At 38.3% G+C, this 18,654-nt stretch overlaps 1 protein-coding gene and 1 long non-coding RNA gene across 3 annotated transcripts in view; one reads left to right on the top strand and one right to left on the bottom strand.

Moving 5' to 3' along the window:
- Positions 1-1,380: 1,380 nt before the first annotated feature.
- On the bottom strand, positions 1,381-1,962 carry LOC126589610 (uncharacterized). Its single transcript, XR_007611884.1, has 2 exons — positions 1,853-1,962; positions 1,381-1,743 (listed from the first exon to the last, which is right to left on the bottom strand). It is a non-coding gene; the product is annotated as an uncharacterized LOC126589610 (long non-coding RNA).
- Positions 1,963-7,852: 5,890 nt separating this feature from the next.
- The window catches only part of LOC126589606 (putative pentatricopeptide repeat-containing protein At1g12700, mitochondrial), a 41,694-nt gene continuing 30,892 nt past the window's right edge, over positions 7,853-18,654 (top strand). Inside the window, exons 1-3 of one of the 2 annotated variants that reach the window (XR_007611878.1) lie at positions 7,853-7,964; positions 8,063-10,104; positions 11,391-11,784. Coding sequence is in view for 1 of the 2 variants with exons in the window: in XM_050254957.1 (XP_050110914.1) it covers positions 8,158-9,261 (1,104 nt within the window). In the remaining variant the exon portion in view is untranslated. Of the gene's footprint in view, positions 7,965-7,987; positions 10,105-11,390; positions 11,785-18,654 lie in introns of those variants that run through there. The other variant, XM_050254957.1, reaches the window with a different exon arrangement.

Here is an 18,654-nt window from a genome sequence, read left to right as displayed (position 1 = left end):
TCCAACATTAGCAAGTAAGTCATTCATTTTTTCTTCCAAGCTGGCGAGTCAGGCCCTATCTTCTCGTCTTCTTCTTCGGAGTGTCGTCTTGGGCCTTGCAAAATATAGGATCATCCATCGTGTAGTCACTGCGTATCATTCTTAGACATCTGGGTAACTCTTTTTTTGTCTCGGTCTGCTCAAGTGCTTGGGGCTACCTTCTACAAACCATTAGGCCTTGCACTCCTAGGTCTTTCCTTGAGCATGCGCCATTAGGTGGGCCAGTGGTCCTGAATTTACAATTTTTCCACATTTCAATATTCCAAGAGCTATTATTAGTGATGTAGGTAAGCACTTCTTGAATAAACCATTTGATGCACTCCTTGCAAAATATGGGATCACCCATCATGTAGCCACTGCATATCATACTTAGACGTCTGGGCAAGTTGAAGTCTCCAACAGAGAGATAAAACGCATCCTAGAGAAAGCAGTCAACTCCACTTGCAAGGACTGGAGCTTGAAATTAAATGATGCTCTACGGGTGTACAAAACAACATATAAAACTCTAACTGGGATGTCACTCTTACGGCTCGTCTATGGTAAATAGTGTCATCTACTTATAGAGCTAGAGCATAAGGCATACTGGGCTATCGAACAGCTAAATTTTGCCTATTTTTATGCGGATGATAAGCGTAAATTGCAATTCAATGAGCTGGACAAACTTTGTAATGAGGTATATGAAAGTGAGAAGCTTTACAAGGAGAAACTAAGGCGGCATGACAATCAAATTCAGAAAAGAGTTTAAACCAGGGCATAAAGTTTTGTTGTTTAATTCAAGGTTGAAATTGTTTCCAGGGAAGTTGAAGTCCCATTGGAACGAGCAATATCGGGTTACTAACGTTTATCCTCATGGAGCTGTTGACATTATTAATGAGTAAAGTGGTAACACATTCAATGTGAATGATCACAGGCTAAAACCACACTTAGACCACCGGACTTCTGCTACGTCTAGCTATAGACGTTACTAAATTGCTTATTAAGAGGCAACCCAATTTTCTAACCTTAACTTGAAAAAATCCAAAAATAAAACATTTTGCTTTCGATAATACTAGTTTAAAATTTTGTATTTTTAACTTTATATTTTATTTTATTTTTTGTAAAAATTGTTAGCTATGAAAATTCTTGTTTGCCTAAAGAGTGTTTTTAATTCGAAAAAGAATTTATTTTGTTGGATAAAATTCTTATCTTTTCAAAGAGATTTTTTTCTCGCAGAAACTTCTATTGCGAAAAAAACCAAGTTGATAAAAACAGGGTATTGACTGAAAGACTTTGGTTTTTGCAGGTTGCAATCAAGACAGACAAGGCGGCCCTATATCTAAGACATGCAAGGAAAATAAAGTATAACTGGATACTGCATCCAGCAGCAATTCATTCATTCACATTAACCAAGCAGTTCTAAGGCTTTCATATTGCAGAAAATGTAAGCAGTTCAAAGCAATCGAATTTCACGCAAAGGACAGTCAAAACAGACAAGCAGATATGGGGTCCTAGCCTATCATTGAATTGCTAAGTCTCTAAGGTCATTCCTAATCTTGTTTATCTAGTAATTAACTCCTATGCATGTTTCTAAGCACAGTCATAGCAAGCAGCAGTTATAAAGTGGGTTTTTAGAAAGCATTCCAGGACAATTCTGATGAAGCTTCTACATTTGGACCGACTCACTAATCAATCACTTCATTGTAAGAAGCATTTCCGCCGTTTGATCTGAATTAAAGCGGAAACATTCGCGATTATTACACCGCTCGCTCGACGATTTAACAAGAAATTAAATGAAAAACAAGAAATAATTTGATAGAGAGAGAAAGGAGAGTACCTTCCATGGATTCGGATCGCAGCAAGAATGCGAGTTCTAGAGAGAGAGAGAGAGAGAGAGAGAGAATGTTTTTAGGACCAGAGGGATTGTGAGGGTAAGGTTTTGATTGCATTGAAGTTTGAATTGAGTGAATCTGAGCCCTTGGTTTAAATGTAAGCGATCAGAGAGCTCTTTCTTTCTAACGGCGACCACTTCGAAATTACCCAATTGGCCCAGTCAGTGAAAAGGCAAAAACGACGCTTAGTTTCACGTCGTCTGTTTAATAGGATGCAACAGCAGGTCGTTTACCAGTAGAGCCAATTGCAAAGATAATGTTAAGGAGACTAATTTTTTAAATCAAATTTTTTAAACAATATGATGTGTCTTTTGATAATTAGATTATTATTTAAGTGTTGATGAACATACATATTTTCTATTGATGACGCATCATATGATTTATAAATTTGATTTAAAAATTGGTCAAACACACACATCATATTATTATTACTTAAATGTTCATGAACATGCTTATTTTCCATTATCGGCGTTTTATACCATCACCATGCACCTCTTTATGTATATTTGCTCTTATATTTTTATAAATAAGATGTGCACGATAACATTTTTATCGATCAATAACATCTCTTAAGAAACAATCTCTAACATCTTTCAAATAATTCTTTGAAAAGCAGTGAAGTCATTCATTTTTATTTATTTATTAGAAGATTGTTTGATTCTTAAATATGAATGATATTTTTAATGATAGGGAATGAAGAACAAAGCAAAAAATAATGGAATTGGGAAAGAAAATTGGAAGAATTGGAAATGTTGGACCCCAAATTACATGCAAGTAGACCTGTAAACGGATCGGGTTTACTGGGTTTGGGTCGGGTTTAACCCAACCCGCTAATTTAACGGATCATCTGAACTCAATCCTTTAAGCTAACGAGTCATCTAAACTCAACTAGTTAATCTAATAAGTCACCCGTTTCACTCGTTAACAATTATTTTATTATTTTACTTTTTTACATTTTGCATTCCAATACAAATTACACATCTTTTAGCCAAAAGGGAAGTGTTATTGGCACTCCAAAAATCTCATTCTACACTCCTCACAAGTGTATTTTTCTTTCTAAATATAGAAGGTATTGATAACATTACCAATATCATGAACACAAGAGTACCTCATGTTCATGATCAAGAGAGTGTGAGGAGTGACGAGAGATTGCCTTTTCATCTCATCAATCAAGGCCTAGGTAGTGTCAAACTTTCTCATTTTCCCTAGAATAGAGATCATGGAATGGCACCGAGTGAGTGTAACCCGACTGCTGCTTTCCGGCCCAGAGGAAGAAGGTGAATGCCAATTCCCAATCATTGCGAACACGTGAAAGAACCGCTGCCACCAGCTTTGACGAGGCTGCTATGCCACATTGATCGAGCTTCATTTTCATCTCAGAGCCCATCGACTTGCACCGTAAACTTAAGATGTCGACAATGCTTTTCACATCTTGAGAAAGACCTGAATCCAAGACTCCCAACTCAATATCATCATCATCTTCGTCGTTGTCGTCCTTGTCATCGTCGTAAGCAACAACAACATTGACATGTGATTCTTCTGCTGTGGAATTATCATCAGCTGAGTTTGGAGACTTAGAGTGTGAGCTGGTCGAAGATGAAGACCAAAGGAGGACGGGAGTAAAGAAATGCGTTGGAGGTGTTGATAAAGCAGCAGCAGGGGTTTCATTATTGACTATTGAAATTACACAAAAACCCCCCATAACGAGTGTTAACGGATGGTTAACGGGTTTTGCGGGTTCACCTAAAATGACCCGTTATTTAGAGCAGTTCCACCGTGGGAAAAAACCCGATGGACTGGCTCTCAAACAAGGCAGAAAGCCCGAGCAACTTGGTCTAGCGTGTGCTGGCGATGAAGCCCGACCTGGCTAGAGGGAGAGGCCCGGCAGGAGTTGCCAACCCGAGAGCCCGAAGGGTATGTGACGCAAGGCTGACGTCTGAACGACGTCAACCACATGGTGGACGAGCCTGGACAGGATCCAAGAGCGGCAACACTCTAATGCGGTGGTGGACGGGCCAGGACAGCTCTTCCTGGAGGTCAATCTTGATGCCAGTGATGCTAATATCCCGGAGACGAAGGGTGAGAGTGAAAGCATGGCATCCAAAGATCATCTATGAAAGTGAAAGTATGGCCTCCAGAGAGCAACATTCTTAACAGCAAAACCAGATGAGGAAAGTCCCACTCTTCCCTCTCATTTCCCTCGTCTTCTTTGTCTCCATCTTCCTCGTCTTCTCCTCCATTCGAAAGACCTCCGTTCCTCCGCGGCCGCATAACGCGAGCTTCGAATTCCAAAAGACTGACGAATCCGACCCGAGTCGTCGGGGCGGGTCGTGTGACTACTCTGACGGAAAATGGACCCACGACCCAAAATCCCCTCCGATGTACAACAATACTTGCAAGGAGATATTCAAGGGATGAAATTGCATTTCCAGCGGCAAATCCAACGGTCAGGAACTACTCAAGTGGAGATGGAAGCCCAAGGGTTAAGATCTATTCAGTGCAAGGGTTGTATTATTTTATAAATAAAAAAAATATTATTCAGTGTAGGAGTGGAGATGCAAAAGGCAATAACTGTTCATTAAGAGCAGCTACTGTTCACTGAGTGGATTAAATAGTGAATAGCCTGGGGGGTCTTTCCCACGGTGGAACTGCTCTTAACGAGTTGACCCGTTAACCACCCGACCCGTTAAACACTCATCCAAATACTCATTTTAACGGGTCGGGTCTAGTTAACGGGTCGGGTTTGAAATGCCAAGTTTACATGCAAGGCGTTTTAGCATGTAGAGGCCCTCTCAACACTGAATTGTTTTAGTATACATCAAAAGTTTATATTTAAATTACACATCTGACCAAGAGTCATTAAATTCTGTTAAGTTAAATGATCTAACGACTCTCGTTCAAATGTATAACTTAAACGTGTACTAGAGAAAGCCTCATCTCATCACCAGTTGCTCTCTCAATCACGTTCTCTGTTTTTGTTTTTTTGTTTGTCAAACGATAGATTTGTTAGATTAGCCACTGATGGAGTTTAAACCCACACCGTCATGCAATTGCCTCCTAGAATATGGTGCCCTTGGGGCTTTCTATTTGATTGTATCAAAAGGCCCAATGAATTGAGATTTCCCTATTGTGTTAGGTCATTTCGGGACAAGTAGATCATTTATGATGAAGAGGACGAATTCAACACTTTTTCATCACTATAGTAACGTGCCCCATTAAGTGTGTATATTAAAGCTTAATGGGCCCACATGATCTCGAGGAAAAGGCAAAAACTAAAGGTTAATGGGCCCAACCTGATATTTGTTCTCTAAGGTTTCATCACCTGACCCACTAATAATAAGGATTTGGATCCTAATAGGGATTTTCTTTGTGAGGATTTTAGAAATTTTGACATCCTATCCGTTTATCGTACATTGTGTTGTTAGAAATCATTTTAAATTTTTTTATTTAAAATTAAACGCAAACATTACTTAATGAAAACTTATCGCACAATGTACAATAAACGGATAAAATTCCTGAGATCCTCACAAAGAAGATCCCATGAGTATCCTCGTCCTAACGAAGAATATCATCAATTCAGAATCAAATATCTCCAATTTGCAAAAGTGATTGTCTAGTGGAACGAAACACCCACAAAACACTGCATGTATTGTTTTTTTCCCCATAAAAAATTCGAAAAATTTACTCAATTATCCCACCATTTTTCGCATGGATTTTTCTTTCAAATATGCCATTTTAAAAAAATATTGTTATTATGGGGAACGATTTTGGCTCGAAACTATTACAACAATTTTGAGGAAGGGGGAGTTTTAAACTTGGGATGCATTGGTAAAAACTAACACCCTATCCGCTAAGATCTTAGATGACATGCAATAAAGGGAAGGACGACTCTGTTGGGGATTAAACTTAATCATGCCCATTAATTCTTCTTTTATTTACATAGTCTAATGAATTAAAATGGGTTAATTACACTAACACCCCCTAAGGTTTTTTCGTGTTTTCACAAAAACCCCTCACGTTTGAGAAATATCACAAACACCCCCTATGGTTTTGATTCACTTTTACATAACCTCTTAAAAGACAGAGATACCCTTGTAATTAATTACTTAAAATAAAAATCTTTATAAATAAATAATAAGTCTAGAAAAATGTTAAATTAACTAAAATTACATGAAACACCATTAAATAAAACAAAAGAAACCCTATGAAGCCATCAATTTATGAGATGCTTCAAGATCGGCATTCTTTTTAAAGGATCTAATCCCCGTCCTTATGTCATCACCACAAATGGATCGCAAGAACATTCCAAAATCCCAACAACGATGGTGCACAGACTGGTCGCAACCTAACATGTTTACATGGAGGTTAGCCAGATTATCTATTGTTTCTTAGCCATGATTCGATCAGAATCACCCTTGTTAAGTGAAGAAAACCCGCAAACCCAATGCACATACCATTTTTATATTAATACACCCTTCAACCTGTTATTCTTTATCGTGGAAGATTTCCCTCGCCAACCTCTACAACTGCTTCTTCAACACTGCCGCTTTGGCCACTGTCGTCCTATTAGAGTGGAAAACACCCGTCTTTGCAATTCCAATTGTTTTTTTTTCTGTATTTTGGTGGATTTTATTTTATTTCTGAGAATTAAAAATGATCAATAAAATCTTTGTTTCCAGTAAATTATAAACAATATTAGGAAAATTTTTCGTTGTCGTAGTATATGTTCTTCTTCATTCTACCATTCTCGCAAAAGAGGGTATGAATCAAATCCGAAAAAATATAACGAGAATAATTATGAAACTTGAAATTATTGAAGGAAGCCACCAATAGTTAAATACCAAAACCAAAAACCCAACACACACGTATCCCAGAATTCAAAGCCAAGAAGAATTCTACAATTTGGCCATTTTTAATGTTTAATGTGATTCTTTTTAATTTGATTTCTTTTTCTATTTATTTATAAATTTTTATTTTAAGTAATTAACTACAAGGGTATATACGTCTTTAGAGGGTTTATGTGAAAGTGAATTAAAACCTCGGGGGTATTAGTGATATTTATCAAACGTGAGAGGTTTATATGAAAACACGAAAAACGTCAGGAGCTATTAGTGTAATTAACCTGAATTAAAATGAAACATGAGAGTGTAACAACTAAGTGAAATGTATAAAAGACTAACGGCGAAGCAAGATGAAATTTGAAAACCGAGATCCGATAGGTAACAGAGGAGTAGTCCAACTCTCCTAACTTTTGGATGTGCAAAACTCTTCCACATTATGATATTAGATCTTGATTTTGCCTACGTGTGAACCTAACGATTGTACGTGTCTAGTGTCACTTTATTTGTGATGTGAACATGTTTCACTTAACCAACCAGATTATTCAACTTGAAGTCTTGAAGTGACCGGAATCTGCAGAGCCTGGCAAAGCTAACATAAGAAATATAACTAGAGAGTAAAGATAATGAATAGTTTACATACAATGAGACCAATACAAAGACAATTTGTGTAGTGTACCAGTTATGTGCTTCTTTAAAAAAACACTTCAAGTATTTTTTTTCAGAATGTACTTGACTTTTACTAATGATTGATTCCAAAAACATTTTCATCGAAAAAGTTTTCTTTTAATTATTTAAAATACACTTCCAAACACACTCTTATACTCTCATGCTTATTTCAAATTCTCACTATGGCTTGCATATTATCTTATTTCTTTTTCATATTAAAATAATGCTAGTACTACAATATTCCAACTTAAAACATAATATTTCTTTACTTTTTCTCTAAATTTTCTTTAATAGTCTACATTATTTAATGGTACGGAAAATGAATGGTCATGATTGAATTAAAAAAATATTATTTTCTTCTTTATAAGCCTTCAAGAAGTATATGCTAACACTATAGGACTGAATTTATAAGTCTCTGAACTATCACTTGATGTCATAAATGCCCCATCATTTATTAAGTTTACCAAATTGACGTTGGTTGTGTGCATCATTTGTGGCATTATAAGTTATAACCAAAACTTTTTTAGAGTAGCAATTGTATCTTGTTAAGGTATTTATGCATGATCGAGTCCTTATATATTTGTTTTACATTTCGCAAGAGTAGACTTTATCTGAAGTAACATGGGGTTTTGATTTCATTATTTCAAGGGAGAGCATTTTCCAACACACTCAACGAGAAGGGTGGTTTATTCCCGAGTACACTCTATTGTGGAGGATTAACGCATTGAATCGGTGACTTAGAGATGCTGATGATGATGCGGGCAACGATTGCTGCTGCTTCTTCTTCTTTGAAGGTTGGTTATGGCAGCAGAAGCAGCACCACCAGACTCAGACTCAGAGGTATGCTGCCTTGTCTTCTTCATTCTTCTTCTGTTGTTGTTTTCTTCAGCAATTACTTGGTTTTATTTCATTCTCGAGCTTCTATATCGACCGAATCTAGAAACACCCCACAACACCAGCGTGTAAAAATCACTAATGTTGAGGATGCTCTCAATGTGTTCGACGAAATGCTTCAAAGGCGTCCTCTGCCTTCCGTTGTCCCTTTCAACCAAATCTTGACTCAACTTGCCAAGTTGAAACATTATTCGGCAGTCATCTCCTTGAATAATAAAATGGGTGTGTCGGGAATTCGTCCTGATATTTATACTCTGAGTATTATCATTAACTGCTTTTGCCATTTGCACCAAATGGGGTTTGGTTTGTCAGTCTTGGGAAACTTCTTCAAATTGGGATTTGAACCAAATGTCACAACGTGCAACACTCTAATCAACGGCTTTCTTCTTCAAAATAGAGAGGTCGGGGCAGCAGCACTTTTCAACAAAATGATGGAGAGTGGTAATTGTAAGCCGGATGTGGTTACTTTCGCTATTCTAATAAGGGGCCTTTGCGCGAAAGGTAACAACACTGCAGCGGTCCAATTGCTTAAGAAGATGGAAGAAGGGGCTTGCAAGCCTGACATAGTTATTTATAACACGATTATCAACAGTCTTTGCAAAGATACTCTAGTTGCCGATGGACTGAACCTCTTCTCAGAAATGAAGAGTAAGGGTATTGCCCCAGATGTCATGACCTATAACTCTTTGATTCATGGAGTTTGCAAATTACAGGATTGGAAAGAAGTTACAAGATTGTTGAATGAAATGGTGAGTAAACATATCTTTCCAGATGTGTACACCTTTAATATCTTGGTTGACACATTTTGTAAGGAGGGGATGGTCCAAGAAGCAAGGAGCATAGTCGAAATGATGATGCAAAGAGATATCAAACCTGATACTATTATGTACAATACGCTTATAGATGGATACTGTTTGCAAGGAGAAATGGACGAGGCGAAAAAGATTTTTGACGTAATGCTTAGCAAAGGGTGCATGGTTGATGCTCATAGTTATAACATATTGATAAATGGCTATTGTAAGCTTAAAAGGATAGATGATGCCCGGATGCTTTTTCTAGAAATGTCTCATAAGGGAATTGTTCCAAATATGGTTACTTATAACACTCTTATTGATGGGTTTTGCAAGATGGGAAGAATACAAGATGCACATAACTCGTTCTCTCAAATGCAAGCTTTAGGCCAACTTCCAAATGTTCAAACGTATAATATTTTACTGGATGGCCTTTGTAAAAACCAACAATTTCCCAAGGCAGTTGAATTGTTGGAAGAGATGGAGGGAAAGAAGTTGGATTTTGATATTGTAACTTACAATATTCTTATTCAAGGTTTGTGTAGAGCTGAAAAAGTTGAATATGCATGGGATCTCTTTCATAGTTTGTCATCAAAAGGAATTCAACCTGATGTCTGGTCATATAATATAATGATTAGTGGATTTTGTAATGGGGGGCTAACATGTAAGGCAGAAAGCTTGCTAAGGGAAATGGAAGAGAGAGGTCGTTCTCCAGATGGTTGCACATACAACACAATTATCCGACGATTTTTCAATAACAAGGACACATCAAGGGCGGTGAGGCTTATTCAAGAAATGGTGGAGAGGGGTTTTTCTGCAGATGCATCAACTGCAGAGTTGATCGTTAATTTATTGTCTAAAGATGAAGTAGATCCTGCCTTGTTGGCATTTATAGAAAGTCCGCAATGAAACTGATTTGCATCTTTGCAGTTAGACAAGTTTCGGGGCTTCTTTCCCTTGAATGCTGCATTGGAGGGTGTTGTTCCACTGCTGAGTCTCGTTCAGGTAACCATTCATTCGTGTATCGCCTAGTCATGTATGATATGTGTTATTAATTTAATCTATCAAGTGATAGAGCAACTTTTATGTTATACTTTTAAGATGATATCTGTATCCATTCAAAATCTTTACTCAAGTAACAGAATCAACGAAATACAAACTTTCATTTGCTGCCTGCAACCACTCCTCAAGTAAAATACTCAAAACAAACGGCCAATTAGAAAACAGCACCTCCCAAAAGTACAATGAGTGGTCATATTACGTACATAAATTTATTGTAGCAAAGCTTGTATTGGTGTTATTTTGGTGTAATGTATAATTCTTATGCATGAGGATCAATAAAGAAGTTGGGATTACTCTTAACACACGTGCTTATGCGTGACGTATCTTGAACTTAATACACACGTAAATTGTTTAGCTAACAACGTATATAATCTACTCTGATATATTGGACGAATAGGATGGACAACTGCTTGCTTCGAGAATTTGCCTCTTTGAAAAGAACCAAGGGATCGTAAGAAGCAATTTAAATTACATGTAAAATTTGTTAGTTAGAAAGAAATTGACTTTATTTAATTGTTTATGATATAATGCATGCATACTTTGAATTATTAATCATTGTGTTTAAACTGTCTTTATGTATTAATGACTAGTTACCATTATGATGTTTATATAAGTAATTGGATGCAATTTATGTTAGAAGGTCACTCTGAAATTGACAAATGCTTTTTGTGGTTAATAATTGTAATTTCACTTAAGGCGAGTACCACGTCTTAAGGGTTCATGGTTTTCAAGGGGTTTTCACAAAGTGTAATGAGTCTTGCATGTTTACATTTGATATAAATGCTACAAATGGATTGCATATTTGATATACGTTGTATCTGCCGCAAGTGGAATATGCATTAGGAAAACTAACATTCAAGTTGCATGTTTCGCAATTCATAAATAATTGGTAAAACTACATATGATTGTTAAGGTGAGGGTTGAACCTAAGTGTCTCTTTACTCTTATTTTATCAAACTAGTGTGTTGTTACAATTTGTTTTCCAAATTTTTTTGGAAAATGCCCCAAAATGGGACAATTTCTTAATCTTGGGACAGAAATAGGACAAACTGGCCATGCACAAGCTATGCACACCATGCACAAAACTGAAATTACTAAAATACCCACATATAAATGGGTTATTCCGCACTTTCTCTCCCCTATTTTTTGATTTCTCTCTTTCTCTACTCTCTCTCCCTTCCTCTCTCTCTTCTCTCACTTTCTCTCTTTACTCTCTCTCCCTTCCTTAGATCTCTGAGCTCCAATTTCGAAGATATGGAAGTCCAAAGAAAGGCGAGAAGAGTGAGTTGGGCTTTGGGTTCACCTCATACCTCCAATTTCGAACAAATGGAAGCGAGAGCAAGGTGAGAATAGTGAGTTGGGTTTTGTATCATATTTTCTGTTTTGGCCGGAAGGTTCCATTTTTTTAACTCGACTGAAACTTTGGCAAGCATAGTAAGGTAAGGTGTTTAGTTCCAAGTTCCTTCATCAATGATTTATGGAATAAATGGGTTGTTTGTAACATGAATTAATACTTAGAAGTTAAATTAGAGTTTGTGTTTCATGTTGGGGTGTATGGATTGTGGAATAAATTTCAAGTTTTTGATGTGCTAGAAGAATGAGATGGAACAATTTCTGATTCAATTGTTGTGAAATTTTTTTTAGTAATGTGCATGGCTACATCTTAATATGAGAAGCGGGAATGTTCACTAATTAATTATGATGCACGTATGTTGGGCCTCATAATTTAGCGAGTATGACCATAACCTATGGCCTCAACTAAAAACAAAATCAAGAAAAAACTTAGTGGAAGTTAAGGATCATGCGTGTCTGTGAAATAACGATAACGAGTATCATGTTTTTCATGTGCATGGTTAAGCGGTGGTTGATATACGTAATAAGACCTTTCAAACTGTCACTATAACCTTATATACATAACAATTATGTTTTAATTGTATCCACTATTACCAATATATTGTTGTTAAAGTTTTTCTGGTTCTGTGCATATCATGTGTATATACTATGCATGTGCATGCGGTGTGCATATAGTGTATTATGTGTAGATGGTGCGTATTTACATCTTTGATACTATTCGTATTAATGTAGTTTACTACTTTTTCCTTTGATTCAGAGGCAGGCCTTGCAAATACGAAAAAAGCGAACAAGTTCGTGAAACAATTTCTTTTGATTCACTTGGGTTCTTTCTTGCCCATTCAAACTGCAATTTCTCAAATCCTTGAAATATTTGAACCCGATAAATTTGATACCAAATTCAACATATAAAGTTTAGGGTCTTTTATCTAATTGCGTCATTTTTTCTGATTTCGAAAAGAGAGCTGTGAGCTATGGATTTTTGGGTTGAGCTCAGATCTGTGAGCATAACATGTGCATGTCATGTGCATGTTGTGTACATACAATGTATGAGCAAGCTTGATACAAAGAGATCGAACAAGTACGCAAAACAGTTTCATCCATATCATTCTCTCTTCCTTCTTTCCCCTCTGATTTCTCCTTTTTCCCTCAAATTTATCTCCTCTCCAAAAGGCAACTGGCCTTTAATACGTTATTTCATTTAATTGCAGCAAAAGCCAAACCTTATTTTAGTGCTTGTAAATTTGGATCAAGAGAGGGAGCAGAGGGTAGGAAAGGACAAAAGAAATGAAAACCCACATATAAACCAGAGAAATTGTAAAAAATAAAAAATAAAAGTTGAAGGATTTTGGTCTCCTCCAATAAACACCAAACCAATCACATTGATCACTTGGTTGGTGATAATAGAGGGTGAACCTTAAGTGGAAGGATGAAGTTTGGAGTTTGAAGCCATAGGGCCTAGCTCTTTTGGGCATATAGGTCTTCGCCCTCCCTATAACATTTCAGCCCACTATTTTGGGCTTGCCGACATTTTGCCCTTTTTTTTTTGGCATGCTGCCTTCTTTCTTTATTTATGATTACCCTCTGGTGAGGTTATACAGATGTGTCCAAAAGATAAGAAAAGTAAATCACATCATTCAAAAAAGCTGCTGAAGAAGGTGAGTATGGCAGATGGTTGGATAGTGGGATAACATGTGCAGCTGGCAGTTGCAGGGGGCAGGGCCTGCTCAATGGGTCACGCCCATAATTCCCTTCTCTACAATCATGCCATCACCACCACAATTATGTCTGCTTTTTCCTTCTTTTTATCTTCTTCCTTTTTTTTTTTTTTTTTTTTTTTTTTTTTTTTGTTTCCGACTCCATTTTACAACTCAAGTAGACATATCCTCAGGTTCTGGGCCTTCAGAAAGTGATTTCACATGGCTACCACCCTGCAAAGAAGATGCAGGGGATAGGTCATTGAGCTCGGCACTCTACCCGCCAAGCATTTGATCCATTTGATCTTCAAAGATAGCCATGTCGGTAGTTCGACCCTCCTTCCAGGAAATTTGAATATTGGTGAACATCCCTCGAAGCTCTTGGACTCGAGTCCTTGCTTTCTCCTTCAGTAGCTTGTGGGAAGCAGCCTCACACTTGCTTTTGGACTCCTTCGTCATTGCTGCCCTCTATACTCTCCCCATCGTCTTGCAGCGCTGCTTCCAGCTTTGTTCTTTGACTTCCTGGCAATCACCTCCCACTCTCTGTCACCCTCGGCCGAGCCCAGGCTAACGTCTGCAACACCATGACTCAACTCTTCAATCTGCCGCGCAGGCCTCCGATACCGATATGAGAACGCTCAGCACATACGCCGACTTGTCCACCATGTTCGAACCGAAGTCCGCCATCAATTCCACCAGCGGTTTCATGATTCCCGATTGTACGGCTCAGATCTTGTTCTCTTTGACTGAACAAAATCCCGGTTGCCATTGAACGTGATTGACGACACGTCGTTCTGGTCCTTGTAAAATGTCACGAACGGCTTTGAAGCGTCAACAAGAACCTTCTCTGTATACACGCCCCCGCCGATGAAAACCACGACGCGCCTTGTGTTCTTAGAAGGAATGTTATTGACGGCGTCTGTGATGGTTCTGAATTTTTCATCTTTCCTGACGATTATGATTCTGACGATTTCCCTGGCTGAGAGAAGTTGGGTGTCGAAGCGGAGAGTGGCTCGAGTGGCCTTGCGGTTGGTGTAGTCCCTCATGTTGTGGGCGATCCACGAGTCGAGTTGGCCGAAGTTAGGTGGGATGAGGTTGGGGCGACTCAGCCCAAGTTGAGGTGAGTTTATGAAGATGTTGAGAACCAGAATAAATGCTAATAATGGTGCCATTAGTGAATTCTTGGATTTCTAGAAAATGTTTAGGGTTTGATTGATTTGATGGGTGAAGGGTTGGTGCTGTCATGGAAGCAGGAAGAAGAGAGAGACTACAAGACAGAGAGAGAAAAGATATTTGGTTTCTTGGGTTTTGCCGATCCACGGTGGATATTGTGGTGAGGTTTCACGCTGGTGAGATGAAAAAAATGAAAAAGAACCGACATAGCTTTTCGTGTCGATTCCCATAGATGGCGCCAAATGTTGATGCACAAAATCGGATGGGTCTTAGAACAACATAAATCCAACAGTAAATCTGCAAGAAAGTAAAGAACACAAGATGTATCATGGTTCACCCTAATGTTTGGGTTACGTCCACACTGATGTTGATATTGTTTCACTCTGAATGGTGAATATACAAGAAGGCTAGAGGCAGTGTGCTCTCTAGCCTATTTTCTGTGGAGATGTTTTCTCTCTTCCCATGGCTTGAAACTTGACCTCCCTTAATGAGGAGAGTGATGAGTCCTTTTATAGAATAAGGGCTCATCACTTATTGCATATTTGCCCCTTCATTTATTACATAATTACATTTGATTCCCCTGAGTATTTATACGAGGTCTAAATACGGAGGCCTTAAGTATGGTACAAACAAATTAAATCCCTTGTAATGGATTTATGATACTAAAACGAAATGGACTCAAAGATATAAATGGTTCATCCCTCAAAACTGGGCTAAATCCACTGTATAGCTCATAATTTATTGACTTTAATAAAATAGCACTCGGCTCTTACAATCATTCTTCTCTCTCCTATTCGTTCGACCCCCATATTGAAGGTCTTCATTTCTATATATAGGCCTCTCATTCTTGGAGTCTCTCAAAATGTCATTTAATGTGCCAACAACTTGTACTAACTCACTAACACCATTCCACCTATTCGGCCAGGCTCTCCTCAGTGACAATTTTGTAGTATGGGTCTTTTTAGGTCTAAGCAAGTTAACCGTCCTACTTGGACCTTGGTTAATTTGCCCCATCATAGGCTTCTATTGTTGAGTGTGAGCCGCCACATAGTCCAAATGGCACTTGAGTAGTTTTTCCCTTGGAGACTTGTCCCATAAAGATGTTAGTTTTCCCACATGGTTCATGCGGTCGGACAACTCTTTTTTTATTTTGGCCGACTATAGTGCTCGGGGTGACTTTCTATGAACCCTTTGGGCCATAGGCTCCTAGGTTTTTCCCTGGGGTGAGCCTAAAAATGACCAGCGTTAATAAGTATCACAACTCATTGGTTAAGAGTTCCTCATCAGAAGGTTCGTTGTTTGTTTATGGGGAATGGTCTATCTCCAGCTACGCGAAAAAGACTTGGAGCATGCTGCCGACCAGGCAACCCTTAGCGAAATGGGAGCCGAAGGTTTTCCCAATGCATCGTATGTGCTTTGAGGAAGTTCTTTCGCCTATCGGGTCGGTGTCCTGCCGACCCGTTTCACTATGACGCTCGTGAATACAATGTCAATCATACCCCTATCATCATGACCCAACCATTGTTAGAAAAGTTGACACATCTATATAGCATCCCTTCTGATGTCATCCTCAGACCACCGGTTGCGGGAAAAAACTTAGCCGACTGCCACATGGTTGGGTGGCTTTTTTTTGCTGAGCTTTTCAAATTAGGCGTTCGGTTGCCTTTGCACCCCTTCCTTCATCATATCATAGCCTACGCTGGTTTAGCTTCCCATAAGTCAATCACAATAATTTTCATTTCTTCCTTGGCATGTATATGATTTAGAGGGAGTTTTTCAAAGTCGACCCTAGCCTTGCCCTTATTCGACACTACTATAAACTACGAAACAGTCCTGGCCAGGTCAGATTCTACCACATGCTCGCCTTTTGTTTACTATTTACGGACAATTCATCAAATCAATGACCCTACAAGAAGAGTTGGTTTCTTGTAAGCGGCAACTGAAAGAGCTCGACTGAGTTAGAAATGACAGACGCTCGAGTCGCAAGGTGTTTTAGGATTAACGTGCTCAACTCTTGTCTATTATTTACAGACAACCCGTCAAATCAACGACCCTATAAGAAAAGCTGGTTCTTTGTGAGCAACAATTGAGAGAGCTCGGCTAAGGTGGAAGCGACAGGCACTCGAGTTGCTAGGTGTTTTAGGAATAAAGGTTCTAATATATACCATGCCTCATTCATATCCTAGTGTCTCGTAGTCTGTTATGAGTTTTCTAACTTAAATACAACTTCCCTCTTTTTCTTTGTAGTTGACTGTTCTGAGCAAATCTCCTTCTTTGAGGAGGAAGAGCTTTAGTTGGCAGTCGTCACTTCTTTGCCTTCTAGAGAAATTTACATTGCCACTATCCTAACTGACTTTCATTTACGAGCGATTCGTCTTCTAAAAGATAAATTGCATAGTCTCTCAGTACTTGTCTATCTGAATAGACTCACTTCTACTTGTTCATTTCTAACTTCTTTGTACTTTGCTAAGAAGAGATGAATAAAATGGACAAGGATGTTGAGCGGAATGCCTGCCAAGTTGTGGGATAAAAGTGTTGGAATTTATTAGGTTTATTAGGAAATTAATTAGAGATTTGATTTGATTTTGTAGTAGGGTATTTTTGGCATTTACGCATTAGGGTTTCTTGGGTTTATTGCTCTATAAATAGAGCTTGTAATTTAGTTTGAGAATTAAGTCATTCACAATGTAGCCTCTTGGAGTTTTGTAGCCGTTTCAACATTCTCGTTAGTTTAATAATATTCCTATTATTTTGTAGTCTTATTCGTTGAACACTCTGATATTCAACTTGGTATCAAAACAAGTTCGATTCTTCAGAATTTAATCTGTTCTAGATGGGTATCAATTTGTTCATCCGTTTGTTCGCTGCGTATCAGTTTGTCATGAAGTTGGATTGGAAATTGGCATTAGCATTGGCACTGGCATTGGCATTGGCATTGGCACTGGCACTGGCACTAGCACTGGGATCTGGAGTCTTACATCCACATATACTTTGGCAAACCCATGTCGTGTTCCGCCATGAATTTAACGGGGGATGTTGGAATTTATTAGGTTTATTTAGGAAATTAATTAGAGATTTGATTTGATTTTGTAGTAGGGTATTTTTGGCATTTACGCATTAGTGTTTCTTAGGTTTATTGCTCTAGAAATAGAGCTTGTAATTTAGTTTGAGAATTAAGTCATTCACAATGTAGCTTCTTGGAGTTTTGTAGCCATTTCAGCATTCTCGTTAGTTTAATAATATTCCTATTATTTTGTAGTCTTGTTCGTTGCGCACTCTGATATTCAACTACTCTAAGCAGAGCTCACAAATAGCCAACCGGCGTCACTGCCTTCCCCATCGGTTGGTACATAGTACCTTTTTTAAGCATGAGCAACTCTTCGGGCAAGTGCACAGCTGCTAATGGGCCAAAAGGCCCAGTTCCTAATTAAGAGACCGGTGGTCGGAGCCTCTGCTCCCTTGAGAATAGAGAGGTCGGGTACGACCGCCATGACAGTAGCTCGCTCGAAAGACACCTCTCTTTAAAAGATCGACTCATTCTTGAAGGTTTGCATGGGGATCTTTCACGAAGCGAGTGTCATGGATGACATAGCGCGAGCCAAGGGGAACGCCTTTTCCTTGGCGAAGCAAGTAGCCTCGCCCTTGGTCTGCATGCTTCCCATTTCACTTTCTTATGCTACGAAATGTCTTTTCCTTGGTTGATTTCCATAGTCTTTTCCCGTGCAGACTCTCTTTTCTCAGTATCGGGCGCTCTGACTCCTCTTCTCTAAAAAAAGCAGAGTGTTCAAACTCCAGTGAGACCTGAAAAGGCTTCGGGATGCCGTAGTAGCCAAGAAGACGGAGCTCAGGGCCGTTATGAGGACCATCGAGATGGTCAAAGAGTGCTCGGATAAAGCAATGGTTCTTTAGAAAAAGGCCATTGAAACTCCCATTTTTCAAACAAAAATCCACCTAATATTAAACATCCAAATAAAACTCAAATTTTAAATAGAGTACCATGTAGTCTAATGATTATCACATATTTACAACTTATGCCACAAAATCTTAATTATGTCAATAAATATTATTACTCACCCTAATTATGATTAGCAATTAACCCCATATGGAAATTTTACCTTTCTTGTATGATAAATATTAGGAACATATATATATATATATATATATATATATATATATATATATGTTGTAGGCATAATTTACTGAACAATTATGAAGGCATTAGAGAGAGAGGGGGTGCGGCAATAGAGAGAAGAATAGATAGATGTGTAATTGT

The sequence above is a fragment of the Malus sylvestris genome, chromosome 11, assembly GCF_916048215.2.
Source record: "Malus sylvestris chromosome 11, drMalSylv7.2, whole genome shotgun sequence".
Classification (NCBI taxonomy): Eukaryota; Viridiplantae; Streptophyta; class Magnoliopsida; order Rosales; family Rosaceae; genus Malus; species Malus sylvestris.
This window is presented reverse-complemented; position numbering and strand designations above follow the sequence as displayed.